The sequence below is a fragment of the Gouania willdenowi genome, chromosome 18 (genome assembly GCF_900634775.1).
Source record: "Gouania willdenowi chromosome 18, fGouWil2.1, whole genome shotgun sequence".
In the NCBI taxonomy this organism is placed as follows: Eukaryota; Metazoa; Chordata; class Actinopteri; order Blenniiformes; family Gobiesocidae; genus Gouania; species Gouania willdenowi.
In genome coordinates, this window is record NC_041061.1 from 1,781,404 (window position 1) to 1,798,171 (window position 16,768).

The 16,768-nt window shown below is 38.8% G+C and overlaps 1 protein-coding gene across 6 annotated transcripts in view; it reads left to right on the top strand.

Moving 5' to 3' along the window:
• The first annotated feature begins 3,422 nt into the window (after window positions 1–3,422).
• The window catches only part of LOC114480167 (E3 ubiquitin-protein ligase TRIM39-like), a 102,173-nt gene continuing 88,827 nt past the window's right edge, over window positions 3,423–16,768 (top strand). Inside the window, exons 1-6 of one of the 6 annotated variants that reach the window (XM_028474043.1) lie at window positions 3,423–3,832; window positions 8,891–8,998; window positions 11,309–11,530; window positions 12,379–12,433; window positions 13,146–13,553; window positions 13,608–14,607. In XM_028474043.1, the coding sequence (XP_028329844.1) occupies window positions 8,946–8,998; window positions 11,309–11,530; window positions 12,379–12,433; window positions 13,146–13,553; window positions 13,608–14,504 (1,635 nt within the window). In that variant the 5' untranslated portion in view covers window positions 3,423–3,832; window positions 8,891–8,945 and the 3' untranslated portion in view covers window positions 14,505–14,607. Of the gene's footprint in view, window positions 3,833–8,761; window positions 8,999–11,308; window positions 11,531–12,378; window positions 12,434–13,145; window positions 14,608–16,768 lie in introns of those variants that run through there. The other 5 variants (XM_028474039.1, XM_028474041.1, XM_028474042.1 and 2 more) reach the window with 5 other exon arrangements.

Here is a 16,768-nt window from a genome sequence, read left to right on the forward strand (position 1 = left end):
AATCTTAACAGGACACTGATTGAGGAGTTGGCGCGTAGCATCTTTGTGCTAACGTCTGCCATCTAGTGACATGGAGCTCTTTGTTTTGATTGGTCTGTGTACAGGGCACAGCTGATTGGTGGAGTTTCTGGAGCAGGAGCTAAAAAACGTGGCTATTACCAAATGTAGGAAAAGTAACGGCATAAATTGGAAGTTTCAGCTTCAGACAAAAGCGTTGCTTTGTTCAGAGAATGGAGTTTAGAGCTTTAGAGGCTGTGTAGACGTGGTTGAGACCACCCTATTTAAATGAATATTTGACTCATTCAACGTGGAGAGATGAGTGCACAGAAGCACAAAATGACATTTGAAGAAGTTCAACTGGAGGCAGGTGGACTTCTCCGTCTGCTGCACAAACATTTAATAATGTAGAAAACAAAATAAACAAATACAAATGCTGTTTAATCAACTTTTAAACCTAATGATATTTGTTCCTCTAATGTAACATCTCTGCTCCTTTAATTCCTGTAACTTTGTTCTTATCAGTCCATGGAAAACAGGAGCAGCTTTGGACACAAAGCGTTCTATTGATCTGTTGATAGTATTCCACCACCAGGCAATCTTAGATTTAGGTAAATCATACAGTTATAGTTTGGTAGATGCTGCAACTCTGGACCTACTACATAGCTTAGGATTGCTACACCGGCTACAACCAGCGGCCTATGAAGCAGCAGAGCCTCTGACCCACGGTGTCCGCCAGTGGAGGAGACATAAGCAGTGTGATCAGAAGTAGAAGCGGGGATGGTGAGTGGGGCTATCAACCAAGCTTTTAGCCTCCAAACAGGCTGGATGATAAGTGGGTTCACCCTCAGCACCTGCATGTTTGTTCTATAGCAGAATGAACAGAGTAAAGTAGAAACTATTCTGTTTGGTTTAACACTGAATGAAAACACAACAGAATGAAACAGGAGGAGGCGGGGCCACTAGCATTGTTGTTTACAATGGTTCTAACTGGATTAGAAGTGTTACCTGTTAAGGAATGTACAACTATATTATATACATCTGTGCCTCAATGTTTATTATTTATTGTAAGTGCAATTTAGTTTTTTTAGAGAGACTTGATAAATAATTTTATTTATTGCTTTGGTTTTGTGTGGTTTTACAGTTGAGGTGTTTTTTTTTCTTAACAGAGACACGGTTTATTTTATTGTTTTTTTTTTTTTTTGTGGTATTTATTAAAGTGAATTTTGAGTCCATTTTATTTTAATTGTTTGTTTTATTTGTTTAATATTTAAAAGTTCTTGACATTCCAATTACAATGATTAAAAAATACTAATGATAAATACAAGTTGATTGTATTTGAAAGGATGTCCTTGTATTATTATGACATCATCACATTAGTGAATCATTTGGTCTAAAAAAATCTCCAATAATATCGTTTATCGGCAATAATTTGTGGAACAATATATCGTTCAGCAAAATCTGTTATCGTCCCAGGCCTAACCAAAACATGAAAAGGAACATAGACACAGCTCAGGTGCAGCCGGAGCGACATCCTCCTTCAAACACACACACACACACACACACCTTACATGTCCCCCTCCCATTTTTATTCTCCTTATGTGATCCGCCTACATTACATATTCATCAGAGGGAAACGCACTAAATGGATTGTGGGCACATTGTTATGTGCTGAACACGCTCAGTCCTGATTCCCTGGGGTTTGTACCCCTTATTTGTGCGTGGAGTGATGTTTGCACATGTTTTAATAGCCCTAAACATTTAGTGAACCTGCCCCTTAGTGTGGTGTTTGTATTAATTCATGTGTGACGCTCACGGCTCCTGAGCCTTAACATCAGTGGGAAGAGAGAGGAGATGAAACGCCACAGACACACAACAACAGGACCAGGAAACTTTTCTCTTTATTTTTTTTGACAGTTTCATAGTTAACACTCCCTTCAGTAGGGGTGTGTGTGTGTGTGTGTGTGTGAATGCAGAACAGTTGACATTCCATCCATCCATCCATTTTCATACCCGCTTATTCCCGTTTAACAGGGTCGCGGGGGTCTGCCGGTGCCAATCTCCAGCTCTCATAGGGCGCTGGGCGGGGCTACACCCTGGACAGGGCGCCAGTCAGTTGACATTCCTCACATTCCCATGTCAAACCATTCTAAACAATAGTGATGTTTTGTCTTCTTTGTAATCTGCTGAGTTTTCTTCATGAATTCTGATTTATTCTAATTGTATTCTGCTTTTTGTCGTCATTCCCTCTATTAACCGCTGTGTTGAGTTGGAAGTCCTTTGTGATTTTGTTGAGTCTAAAGTTGAGTCCAAGTAAAGTAGGTGGAGTCCACACCTCTGCCCTAAATGTAGATAAACAAGTTCTGTCAGACTGTGTCATGGTTGTGTGTTATGTTGTTTATGTCTGATCTATGATTTTTAGTTTTGGTGTTCTGATTATTTTAATGAATATGTTTCTATTTGTTGTTCATATGTTTAGTTTTCCTGTTTTTTATTTTTAAGCTGCATAATTTTCTATTCTAGTCAGATATTTATTTTCTCAGGTGATCATTCAGGAATACGTTTAATCCTCTTCCCTTCATTCTCTGTGTTAGCTGTGCTGTTTAGTGCTTCCTGTTAACAAACCTCATGATAATCACTGGTGTGGTGATGTCATTTCTTTGGTAGAGCAGGTGACATGCCTCCATGTTGCTGAGATCAGTTCAATCCCCATGAATGGGAGGAAGGCAGTTACCTGTTGCTCCGTTAAGCTGACATCTTGTTCCCCAGGCTTCACTCTGTTGTCAGCGGTTACCGCCTGAGCGTAGGCCCAGGCTTTTTCCAGCCCAGAGCTGCAGTTCTGTTCTAAGGTGACCAAAAGTCCTCTTTTCACGTCCTGTCTTTCTAACATTGCATGTTGCAAACACTAGAATGTCATGAACACAGCCTGACTCACTGTAGAGATGTAACACATATAAAATCTATGAAATGTAGTTACTGATTTCTATGTCCACTATAGTATCTGTGTGTTGTGTTTAAATAGATTTCCATAGATGCTCATTACCCACAACATTAGTATTGGGGACCTGGGTCAACCATTCTGACCCAATGGAACATGAGATGAGTAGTGAGGGATTTCAAACACAGTATGCTGCGTTCCACTTGTTCTAGGAAGTCATGGTTCTGAGTTCTGAGTAGGAAATTTTGACTGGAACTCCCCATGAGTTTTTTTTCTAGCAGTTTCATCCAATAAGCAGTTTTAAGTGAAGCCAATCACAGGCTTGTACCGCACGTTTGGACTCCTAAGCCCGCCCACAGGCTGCTTCCACACCAGTGAGGAATGCAATAAAATCAATGAAGTTAGTGCTCAAGTCTTTTTAAGTAACATTATGAGTGACTAGTTACCATCAGCTCAGCCGCCCACTCCCCATCATGTCCTCCCGTAGCCCCCCCTTCACACCAGCATGACTAGTAACAACTTGTTAATGGGTGAATGTAGAAAGAAGCTTATTTTAACTGGACCATCCAGTTTTCTGGAAGCCCACCCTCAATCAAAATCCTGGTGGTGCTACTGACGCTCATGCTGGAAGGATATTTCCAAAGGAAAGGAGATGATAAAGTAAACCTGAGGCTGATAGTGTTTGTTTCCTCATTGCTGTTCCAACCTAGAAACACCAAACTGGTCAAACAGCATTGATGGTTCATGACTTATTTAATAATAGATGATCTGATGAGTCAGTGTGAGAAGAGGACAGAGTGTGAGAGCAGAGCAGTCAGAGACTCCAGTCTGTGTTTGTGAGGAGAAAAGCTTGAAGACTCTTCAACTTTTGTTTGTCAGCTCTGGACTCAAAGAGAGGTGAGTGTAGCTGCTAACATTCATCATCATCATCTAGTGTTGTAGTAGTCCAGACCAGTGTTGGTCTTGAGACCAACATTTTAAAGGTCTGACGGATTTTCCGTCAAGACCGTTGGAGACCAGCACTAATTTCTGGTATTTTTAAACTTTTTTATAATGTGATAATAACAAGGAGAACAGGATAAAACAATCCTTTATTCATTCTTTAATCCATCCTGTATAATGACCACAACCTTCCTTAATGTGACTGAGTGACGTGTGTGATACACACACACACAAACACACACACACACACACACACACACACACACACACACACACACACAAACACACACACACACACACACACACACACACACACACACACACACACACAAGCAGGAGAAAAAGGCGGAGCTAAACATGTCCGCAACTTGTTGGTTGTGAAATTTGTTTTCATGAACCACAAATAATACATTTGTAAAAACACTGTGGCTCCGAAATGACGACACAGGCAGGGCTACAAAGAGAGATTTTCTTATTGTGTTAATGTTTTAGGGAAACAGAGTTTCAGTTCAGGCAGATTTGAAAAAGTGATTTTTTTTTATTTAAATACCACAAACTTGTTAAATTGTACAAACATGTAAGTTGTTTAATGATTAGTTTAAAGGTGTTAGTGGATGGTAAAATAGGAACATGATTATTTTATATGAAATGTAATGAAAACAAAACAATTGCAGAAATGTATCAAAATAAAGTGTTTTTTAAGTCACTGCTACTCTTACTTATTATCTTAACCTTTAATTAAAGTAAAACTGTGAAGTTTTGGTGTTTAAGATATTGACATTTATTCAACCATCCTTTTACAACACATAAAATAATAATTAGTAATTAGATAAATACTCAGTGTAATTATCATTTAATAAAAATCAAATCTAAAATAATAACTAATTTTAATAAAATAACTACATTTTTCACAATGTGCCTCAGATCATTTACACATTTTTACCTTTTTTACTTCATTTACTTCAAGCTGTTGGAGATGCAGCTGAAACCCATTTAATTCATTTTTCATTTGTACATTTATGTCTGACTTACACTTTTTATATTTTTCCACTGTTATTTTGTATTTGTTTCATTTGGACTGTGATATTATTTGATGTACATGGGGAATCTATGTTGGTTTGCATTTTCATGAAAGGAATAAATACATTTATGTTGACATTTACTTTGGTTTTTTACCATCTGCTCTTGTTTAATCGTGTTACTGTAACAAGTGAATTTACCATCAATAAAGATCTATTCTATTCTATTCTATTCTATTCTATTGTATTTCTTTAACCAGCTCAGAAAGATGAACAACAGAATGTTATTTCCAACATAAACATTGTGTTGTATCCTAGGCTCACTGAAACAGAGCGCCCCCTGTGGTCAAACATGAAACTTATGTGTCGTAAAGGAATGTCATGTTGTAGCTGCTGCTCTTACAGTTTGCCCCCTGGTGGTCAAATAAAGCCATTGCAGTTGATTTCATCACTTCCTCATATCTAAGATTAGTCCTTAGATTTTTTAGACACATTAGCATTGCAGCAACAATTGGTCAATGAATGTCCACTGGACATTTATTTTAATCATGTTACTATAGAAACGTAATAGAATCGTTAGAGTTTTTCTCTCATTTTGTGTTTCTGTCAAATGTCAGCACAGTTTTCCCACGCTTTTATCTAATGATTGCAGTCATTTTTAATCAAATTTTTCAAACAATTTCAACTTTTTCAAACCATTACAATTTTTTCAACTTTTTCAAAAAATTTCAACTATTTTCAACTTTTTCAACCCAATTCAATTTTTTCAAACTTTTGAAAAAGTCCAACCAAATTCAACCTTTTTCAACTTTTTCAAACAATTTCAAATTTTTCAAACAATTTCAACTTTTTCCAACCCATTTCAACCTTAATGCTAATGTTCAGCTATTGCTAGGACAATGTTTAGCTAATGCTAGGTCAATGTCAATGCTAGGCTATTGCTAATGCTAGGTTATTGTAATTGTCAGGAAAATGCTCATGCTAATTCTGGTCTTGGAGAGAGCAGATGTGTTTTCATTCGCTCCGATAACACGACCTTGGCTACAGCTGGCTACAGCTGAACAGCCTGAAAAATTGGGCCCAAGACTGAAGGAAAATGGTGAAAAAACCGCAGGGAGGCCCTTCAGAACCCAATTCGGGTTTGGAAGAGGTCAAGGAGATGATATGCGAGGGTCTACGAAACCTATCTGCCGAGATAAAGTTGTTGGAAAAGACGCTGGAAAACTCACTGGAAAACCTACAAAGCGAAGCAAAGGTACTGAAAGAAAAGAATGAAAGAAATGCTGAAGAGATAAAATTGTTGAACGCCAGGGTTGAAGAGCTGGAACAAAAGGAAAGAGAGAAAGATGTCATCATCACAGGCCTAAAGATAAAACCCAGGAGTTACGGGAGTGACGAAGAAACAAAATCGATTGAACAACAGGTCATTGACTACCTGGAGTCGAAGGACATTGTCCTGAACCCTGACAACATCAACTCCTGCCATCTCCTGCCAAAGAAAAATGATAACAGAGCAGTAAAAATAACCTTCACGAATATGAAATTCAAAGGAGAACTACTGAAGCAAGGAAAAAAACTGATGGGAACGAAGGTTTACATCAATGAAAACCTGACGAAACAAAATGCAAGCATTGCATGGAAGGCACGCCAAATAAAAAAAGGAGGAAAAATTGTCAGGACGTGGACAAGAAACTGCAGGATTTATATCACACCACTGGGAGAAGAGGACGGAAAACCAATCCTCATCAAAACGATGGAAGACTTGGGAAAATACGAAGGATCCACCTAAACAACAACATTACTGATGGTAATCATGGATATGGACCCAGATCTATATAAACACTGGAAACAAAACTCAGACTGTGATTATTTTACAGAGACTGAATTAAATGTGGAAACCAAGAGTAAAAAAGGTCTGTCATTTATTCATTTCAATTGCTAGGTGGTGGGGTGATTAAGGATTACATTAAATTTAAATTCAAAGTGTTTATTGTCATATATGCAGTTAAAAACACGTTTTCCTGTACAATGAAATTACTACCTTGCTTATGAACAAAGATATAATAATGTGTTTATACAAGTTAAATCTAACAGTGGAAAAGACAACACTGCCAATAGAACTAACAACAGCTGGATTAACCTTGATGTAGAGACAAAACAAGCTGCAAACTTGTGTGTCCAAAAGAGACATTCCCAAGTGGTGACATTATGGATGAAAAGGGAAAAACCTTCCAAACACCTTCGAAAGAGGAACTATTCTTGAGCTGGAGGAATGCTAACAACGTCTGGCAGGGAACAAGGCCAACACAAACAACGATAGAGAGGAGGAGGAATAAAAACAAGACAACACTGACGACAGATGAGAATACACAAAAAAGGACTGTTCAGAACAACTCAAGAATGTTTGACCAGAGAGACATGTAAACCCATGTAAATTTGCGATGGTAAAACAGGGGACGGGACCCGGATAAGCAAACTGCTTCTCTCGTCTCCTTTTTCGGCATGTAAAAAAAAAAAAAAAAAAGTGAATGCAACCATGTCGGAAATAAACTGAATAAATAAATAAAAAATAAATAAATAAAGGCTATTGCTAAGCTAATGTTAATGCTAGGCTAATGCTTATCTAATGCTAATGTTAGAATAATGCTTATCTAATGGTAATGTTAGAATAATGCTAAGTTAATGCTAGACTAATGCTAATGTTAGAATAATGCTAAGTTAATGCTAGACTAATGCTAATGCTAGCTAATGCAGAGCGACACGGGCCTGCACCTGTATCCTCACTTATCACACATTTTCCAAGCGATTTCAACAAGTTTGATGTGAAACTGTTCAAATAATTTCTGGCATTTATGATATGTTTTATATATTTTATAACTTTTTACAGGCCTGAGTGTCTTGTGTTTTATTTCCTTGGGTGAAAGTCCAAAGGTGGCGTTGTCCACATACTGGTGCCACACTGTAAACTAGTGACGGACCATTGTGTCATTGTGATACACAAAGGAAAAGACAAGCACTGCATAGCACAAAGACAAAGAAAAATAATACTCAAATGTGAACATATTGTATATTGGACATTCACCTTGGAGAAAACTCTACATCACATGTGTCAAACTCAAGGTCCAGGGGCCAAATCTGGCCTTTCAGAGCATCTGATTTGGTTCACAGGAGAAAATGAGGTCACACTTTACTAAGTTTTGTACATAAAGGCTGACATTACTCTGTTATTATTATGACTAGGGATGCACCAATCTGCTTTTTTCACCTCCGATATCTGGTGTTTCCTATTGGCTGATACTGATGTGATACATAAATAAGAATGAATTACCAAACAAATGGTTTGTCTCATTGTGTGGAAAAGACTGAGATCCTTCTTTTATGTATCAGACTTGACTCAAACTTGTCTTTTGTATTATTATTAAACAAATAAACAGATATAAATGTAGTGAGTTACTTGTTTATTTAATAACTCTGCACCAGTACAACAATCTATAACCAATAGTTTATCTAGCTTTGTCAAGCAACATGTAACACATTTAACTGGTTCAGTCAGTGCAACTAACAATGTGAAATAAAATAATAATTAAATAATAAAGGAAAAAAACAGCTTCTCTAGTTTAGTAAATAAAGAAAACACAATCTGACTCCTAATACCACTGGTTCAGTCAGTGGAATTAAAAATGTAAAATTAAATAAAAAATAAATCAAAGGAAATAAAAACAAAAAAAAAAAAACAATAGTTTCACTAGATTGGTGGAAAGACATTAAAAATAAACATAAATCAGCTCTTTGAAATGGTTTAGTATAATTTAAAATGTTAAATTAAATTTAAAAAAAGCGTTGCTGGTGTGTGAACACAAGTTAGTAGCATTTAGCGTTAGCATCACAGTGTGTGGCACTAACTCTCATCCAGTCAGTGTTCTGTTAAACTTCTGAGCTTTGACATCTTTTATCTTCTCTAATATGTGTTTGAACTCTTTATTATGTAACTCAGGTAGCGCTGTCTGTCTCTGACTCATATTATTGGCTCATCATCTCGTGACGTGGAGATGGATCAGGACACGGTGAAGGAACAACATGAGATCCAGACTGAAGCTCAGAGGTGTGTGTGTGTGTGTGTGTGTGTGTGTGTGTGTGTGTGTGTGTGTGTGTGTGTGTGTGTGTGTGTGTAAGCTATGAATGAAAGTTTATTTTAATTAGTAAATAATGTTTATTTCTATATCACATTTCACAGACAGAGGTCACAAAGTACTTTACATATCAGCTCATTCACACTCACATTCACACACCAATGGGACAGAGCTGCTATGCAAGGTCAACCACTGGGAGAAACTTGGGGTTCAGTGTCTTGCCCAAGAACACATAGACCAGTATAGACTGGGATTGAACCCCCAACCTCTCAATCAGCGGACGACCCCTCTCCCACCTGAGCCACGGTCGCCCCAATTAATTAAATTTCATATCAATTAGGGATGTAACGATTCACTATTCACAATACTGGGTTCACGATACGATTCTTTCACGATTTATTTTACAAAATGGGACTGTAGACAAATGATGACTGAAAAATATTCCTTTTTTTGGGGGGGGGGGGGAACTAGAAAATCCGTTGATAAACTATTCAAAACAATGCAATTTAACTAAAAAATAAATCTTGAATGAAATAAAGGAATAATACAAATGAAGAAGAAGCCCATTCATTTAAATTCTGGTTCTATAGTAAACAATGCAAAATTGCATAATTTAACTTTTTTCTTTTTAAAAGTGCAACTGAAAATGTATTTTGTGCCTTAACAATTGGACTTTTAAAAAAAGAATTCACTGTATTTATGGCAGATATTTGTTTGGACCAGCAGAGGGCGCAGGAAACCCAGTGGTCGGTTGGCATGCAGAAATTCTTGCACTGAAGAAGAAATTCTACGCACTAGCAGACAGAGCTGATAGAAAAACGTGACTCTTACAGATATTCACGTAATATTACAGATATCCTTTCGGTGCTAAAGGGGAAAGGAATCATTTATTTTATTTGTATTTATTTTTAATTACTATATTATTCCCTGAAGGGAAATTATGTTATGTTTTAAGGACATGCTTCTCACACACACAGGCCCGAATCACACACATGCACAAACAGGACCTGTGGACATTCATCAATGGAGAGATGTCAGAGTGGGGCTGCTTCAACAATGAAGGGAGCGCACCAGAGCAGTGTTGGGGTTTGGTGCCTTGCTCAAGGGCACCTCGACGGTGCTCGAGAAGTGCCCTGGCACCTCTCCAGCTACCAGAACAACTTCTGTATTTTGGTCCGCATTGGGACTTGAACCGGCCACCCTCCGGTTTCCAACCCATGTCTCTACTGGCTGAGCTATTGCCACCCATTTATAAACATGTTTAAGAGTAGAAGGCGGCCAGAAACAAAGTAGTAGCAGATTCTGCCCTCCGCCAACACTTCTGGTCAAGAGAAGGATAAATATATATAGCGCCCTCTACTGTTTAAAAAAAGTACTGCGATTCAATTTTCACAGTATCGATGTGAACCGTGACACCTATGAATCAATTTTTAACTGCCTTACGATTAATTGTTACATCCTTAACATCAGTTACTATTAAAATACTATTCCAAACATTTTTTTATTGGTCATGAAAATTTTACTTTTTCCCACAAAATATTGTAAACAAAATTTTTACAAATTCTACTGTAAGGTTAATATATTTTATTAAAATGGTGCTAAATTAATAATTAGGAAGCTAACTCAGTCTCCTAGATTTTGACTAATGTTACAACATGTTTAACACATCTACAACATTATGATCAACACACACACACACACACACACACACACACACACACACACACACACACACACACACACACACACACACACACACACACACACACACACACACACAGTCATCTCTTCCATTAGCTCATTATCCAGTTTTCTTCTCCATAGATAAATATTCTCTGCCCTGAAATCATGACGTTGTTCTCAAACAAAGAAGAGAAGCTAACGTTAGCTAGTTAAGCTGCTCTGTCTTTGCTAACAGTGATTAGCATGTGTGCTAACTCCAGCTGCTGTTTAATGAGGCTCTCCTTTGACACAGTTAAAATATAGCAATAAACTTTTGTCTTGTACAGTTTGTATAAAACTTTGTAAACACAAAATATTTCTAGACAGAGTTTATAAGTTTACTTTTATTCTGTCATCGTCTCACTCACCTCACAGCTGCTCTTTGCAGGCGCGTGCATGTGAGCGTGCACCAGCATCAAATGTGCTGCAGTTTGTACATTTACCACCCAAACATTGATCATTTAAAATCATTATTGTGGGTGTGTTTTTCAAATGTTGTTTTATAGATGTTCAGAGGTGAGACCACGTCAGAGCTCAGCACTCACACCTCTGTACATTAGTGTTACACTCTCAGTCTGTGTGTGTTCAAGGAAGCAGCTCCCAACTGCTGAACCTGGACCTGGACCTGGACCTGGACCTGAACCTGGACCTGAACCTGAACCTGGACCTGGACCTGGACCTGGACCTGGACCTGGACCTGGACCCAGCTGTGAGTCCTTTGGAAGTAACGAGTCCATGGACAGACCCACTAGCTTCAAAGAAGGTCCATCTACTGACCCACGGTGAGTCCACATAAAGAAGGTTGTTTATTGTCTTCCTGATGGTCCAGGTTCTTCTCACTCCACACTGATAAAACATCAGTAAACATGACTCAGCACTTTGTTTGTTATTTGAAGTGGTGTTGATGTAAATCTCAGCAAACAGTGAAGGTGTCAGATTCTGTAAACCAGAAACTAGACTTGATAAATGTGTAAGCAAACACACACACAGCATCATAAAAGGGGGTCGACAGAAAGATGAAGACAATGATTCTTGGACTCTGAACTGTAGGTGGAAAAGCAGCAGAAAAACAAGGGAGTCAGATAGAGAAACATGTGTTTAGCATCTGGAGCAGTCTGCTGTGAAGGAAGCTGAGACCCACGATGGAGCTTGTAGCTTTACATGTATCAGGGTTATTGATTATGACATGTCAGAGGGTTATTGATTATGTTCATGAATCTAGTCATCTGTGTGAGGTGATGAAAGAAAGAAAGTGAGTGATGTCCAGGTCATTTGAAACACCAGCATTAAAAGATCTATGCTGACAAAGGTCAAAGAGAAAAGGCTTTGTAGGAATGTCTCCAGTGTGTAGGTGAGTCTTTGACAGCGTGTGATCTTCAGATTTGTGAAGGATTGAAGCCAAATAAAGCCTCAGTCCAACAGACTTGTTCTCCTGTTCAGTGGAAACATGCTGAGATGTTCCACACGTGAGCTGAGCTCCAAAGGCTGCTCCACACTCACTGCACTGTGGCTCTGCAGGACAGCACCCACTGTTACTGATGTTCACATGATGTTAGCATGTTAGCAGAGCTTCCTGTGCTTTCCTCCAGCTGCTCCTCAGCATGTCTGATTGTCTGTGTCTTCTCCACAGCAGCTTGGAGGGTGTGGATGGTTCCTCTGGAGCTGAGCCTGACTCCATCTTTACGGTGTGTACGTCTACAAAGACACTAAACCTGTGTCAGCCTGTGATCAAAGCACTGTGTACTTCTACACACACACACACACACACACACACACACGTGTTCATGTTTAGTTTGAATTCAGGTCAAATGTCACGTTATCCACACTTTTCTCTGTTGTTTATTGGGCGGTCGATTAAATCTGGGCTTCTTTTCACAACATTTGTCAAGTTTTTAGAAAATAATCTGAAGAAAACACAATTTAAAAAGTTTCCATTTCGTGGCAACAAAAGTTAAAACGTAAACATTTCAAATAACTCTTGTGTTCCTCACATCATTAGTTCTTTTATTTTGAAAGTGTGTGTGGTTGGTGGAAGCCGGCCCACAACTTTGGCCCCCTGGGACCAACAGTGACGTAAGAAGCCCCCATAAACATGACAAAGCATCATTCTCAGCCAATAGCAACATTCAAATGTAATAGCCAGGTTTCAGCCCATAGAGCACATGTGTCAAACTCAAGGCCCGGGGCCCAAATCTGGCCCTTTGGAGCATCCAATTTGGCCCTCAGGATGAAGTCAAAATTACAGAAAACATGAATCATTCTTAAAAAATACCAAATAATTCAGTTGTAGATATCTCAGACCTTCCAATTACATACATTTAATGAATATTCAGAATATTTACCAGAGAATTTTGTGATTTTTTTTCTTCTCATTTTATGTGTTTTTTATCTGAGCAGAAAGTAGCAGCACCAGGAGAAGTTCCCTGTGACGTCTGCACTGGAACCAAAGTGAAGGCCCTGAAGTCCTGCCTGGACTGTTTGATCTCCTACTGTGAGACTCACCTGGAGCCTCATCTGACAGCATCAGGCCTGAGAAGACATCAGCTGGTGGAGCCTGTGGAGAACCTGGAAACCAGAATGTGTCCAAAACACAGCAAACCTCTGGAGCTCTTCTGTCAGAGTGATCAGACATGTGTCTGCTTGATGTGTTCTGTTTTGGAGCACAAGAGTCACCAGTTAGTTCCTCTGAGAGAAAAGTGTGAAGAAAAGAAGGTGGAGCTGGAGAAGACAGATGCTGACCTTCAGCAGATGATCCAGAAGAAACGAGAGAAGCTGGAGGAGATCAGAGAGTCAGTGAGGATCAGGAAGGATGCTGCAGACAGAGGGAAAGCTGAAGGTGTGGAGATGTTCACTGCTCTAATGGAGCTTGTTCAGAGAGGCCTGAAGGAGCTGATGGAGACGATGGAGGAGAAACAGGAAGCAGAAGAGAAAGAGGCTGAAGGTTTGATCAAAGAGCTGGAGGAGGAAATCTCTGAGCTGATGAAGAGAAGCTCTGAGGTGGAGCAGCTCTCCCGCTCTGAAGACCACCTCCACCTCCTCCAACACTTCTGCTCACTGAAAGCTCCTCCAGCCACCAAGGACTGGACAGAGGTCATGGTCCGTCCATCATCATATGAGGAGACTGTGCTGAGAGCTGTGGCTCAGCTGGAGGACACACTCAGTGACAAGATGAAGATGATGAAGATGAAGATGATGCAGCAGTTTGCAGTAGATGTGACTCTTGATCCTCTTACAGCTCATCCTAACCTCGTCCTGTCTGATGATGGAAAACAAGTTTATCACAGTGATGAGAAGAAGAAACTTCCAGACAACAAAAAGAGATTTTCTACTTGTGCCTGTGTTTTAGGGAAACAGAGTTTCAGTTCAGGCAGATTTTATTTTGAGGTTCAGGTTAAAGGAAAAACTGAGTGGGATTTAGGAGTGGTTAAAAAATCTATCAACAGGAAGGGAATCATCTCTCTGACTCCTAAGAATGGTTTATGGACTGTGATACTCAGAGATGGAAATGTGTATAAAGCATTTGATGATCCTTCAGTCATTCTACATATGAAGTGTGTTCCTGAGAAGGTGGGTGTGTTTGTGGACTATGAGGAGGGTGTGGTCTCCTTTTATGATGTAGATGCTGCAGCTCTGATCTACTCCTTCACTCACTGCTGCTTCACTCACAAACTACATCCATACTTTAGTCCCTGTCCTAACGATGGTGGTAAAAACTCATCACCTCTGATCATCTGTCCTGTCAATCAAAGTGAATGATCAGTGTCATGATGAAGTCTCACCAACAATAGATTCAATGGTTCTCTGCAACCATTCACTTCTCCAGGTTGGTTACACACTCCATCCAACCTAACATGTATGTTTCTCAACAGTGGGAGGAAACATTTTATTAAAGAAGCTTCACATTTGGTGTTTGGATTGTGATGAAATATGTTTGAAAAAGTGATTTTTTTATTTAAATACCACAAACTTGTTAAATTGTACAAACATGTTACATATTTTATGATCAGTTAAAATGTGTTCGTGGATAGTAAAATAAACATGATGATTTTTTTTCTATGAAATGTAATGAAAATAAGATGCTCAGGTTGTCTAAGGAATGTATGTAAGTCCATCTACGTTTAATATGTAATTGTGTTGAGTATAACTGTGGTAAATGTTGATTTTATGTGTTGTATGTTGTGGTGGTTTTGAATGGAATGAGATGGAGTCAAGTTTTAGGGTTTACTAGTCACATGTGGACACAGAATTTATTTGGTGAAAGGGTTTTAGAGGCAGAGCAGTTTTCCATGTGTGTGTCACAATAAATCTGTAGTTGTTCTGTGTTCTCAGGGATTTGTAGCTGCTGATAGCGCTAAGCATAACCATGACAGAGTCTCAGAGAAGAGACCTTGGCAAATGTTTTCAGTGTATGATGGGCAGGACCAGAAGCGATTATGTAATCAAATGCCATTGTATATGGTTATAAATGTTGCTATATAAAACTGTGTACACTTTTCTTTTTCTTTTGTTTTTTGTCATATTATTTTTGAAACCTTCATGTAAAAGAGGGTGATTGAACCTCAAAGAAATATTTTCTGTTTATTTAGGTTTACTTAATTTTAATTGATTTTAACAGTTTTTTTTTTTTTTTTTTTTAGTTTTATTTTAAGAAAAAAGATTTTTAAAGATCACAGACATCTATATACTTTATTATTGTATCTGTCAAATTGTGTTTTATGCCACCCTTTGTAAACTTTGTGTGATTGTTTAAACAAAAATACAGAAACATAAGTAATTCATAAAAAAAAAAAAGAAATGCGGTGAAAATAAAACATTTGCATGAATTAAGAAGAATAAATTGTTGAATGTTCAAACTTTAAAACATCCTAGGTTTTTTTTTTTAAGTCACTTCTACTCTTCCTTATTGTCTAACCATTTAATTCAAGTGAAACTGTGAGGTTTTGGTGTTTAACAAGTGTTTATCACACTGGTAGCCCTTTGGATTTGTGAGGGAGCTGTAGTGATCCCTCCCTCAATGCCATTGGCCAGCCTTTGCTCTGTTAGACACAGGTTGTGTACAGACGCTAGTTAATCCGTCAGTTTTGAAAAGTCAAGACCAGTTGGTGGGGCCAGGCATTGACATCTCTTGTGTACATGGGGATCATCGGCTCTACCCAACCGCCATAGTCTATGTGGAAGTGGGGGGTCAAGTTTTTTTGCTAACAGTTGGGGTGGTAGAACAGCTTGCTCATCAGGTGATTTTGGGTCAGGATATCCCAATTTTGCAAGACCTAGTCCAAACATGTAAACCAGTTTTTGTGGTGACCAGATCACAGAACAGATCACAGATCAAGACAGATCTAAACATTATGAAGGACAAGGCGGAGCTCGGGGCAGATGAGCTTCAACCGCATATACATTTTGTTAATGTGGACAAAAATGCTTTGTGCAACCAACTTTTTTTAAAATCTGAAATACCACTCGTGGGACCCTCAAAAATGCGTAAAAGCAGGCACCAAAGGAAACAAGAGAAAATGGCAGGTACAGCCAAACTTTTGTCAGAGTGTATTTCAAAGCTGGAGGTTTCTAATGATAACTTCTCTGTGGATTTTTCACAGCTCCAAAGTTAGGACAAGTCATTGCAGGATGCCTTTAGTGAGGCAAATGACCTGGGATGTAATAAACCCGGTCGTAACTGCTACTTCCAGAGGGACGGGTTGCTGTTTCATCAGTCTGGGGAGTCCAAGTTAGAAAGGTTAGTGGTTCCAAGCAATCTATGGGAACAGGTGCTAAAGCTGGGGCATAGTATCCTGTCGGCGGATCACTTAGGAATGTTTTCGAGACTAGGCATTCCCTCAGAGATTTTAACAGACCAGGGGACAAACTTTCTGTCCAATACTCTCAAGTATTGGGACCATCCCTTATCACCCCCAGACTGATGGTCTCGTCGAGAGATACAACCGGACTCTCAAGAGCATGTTAAGAAAAATCGTCTCTATCAGCAGCAAAGACTGGAACAAGTGATTGCCTTTCCACTTATT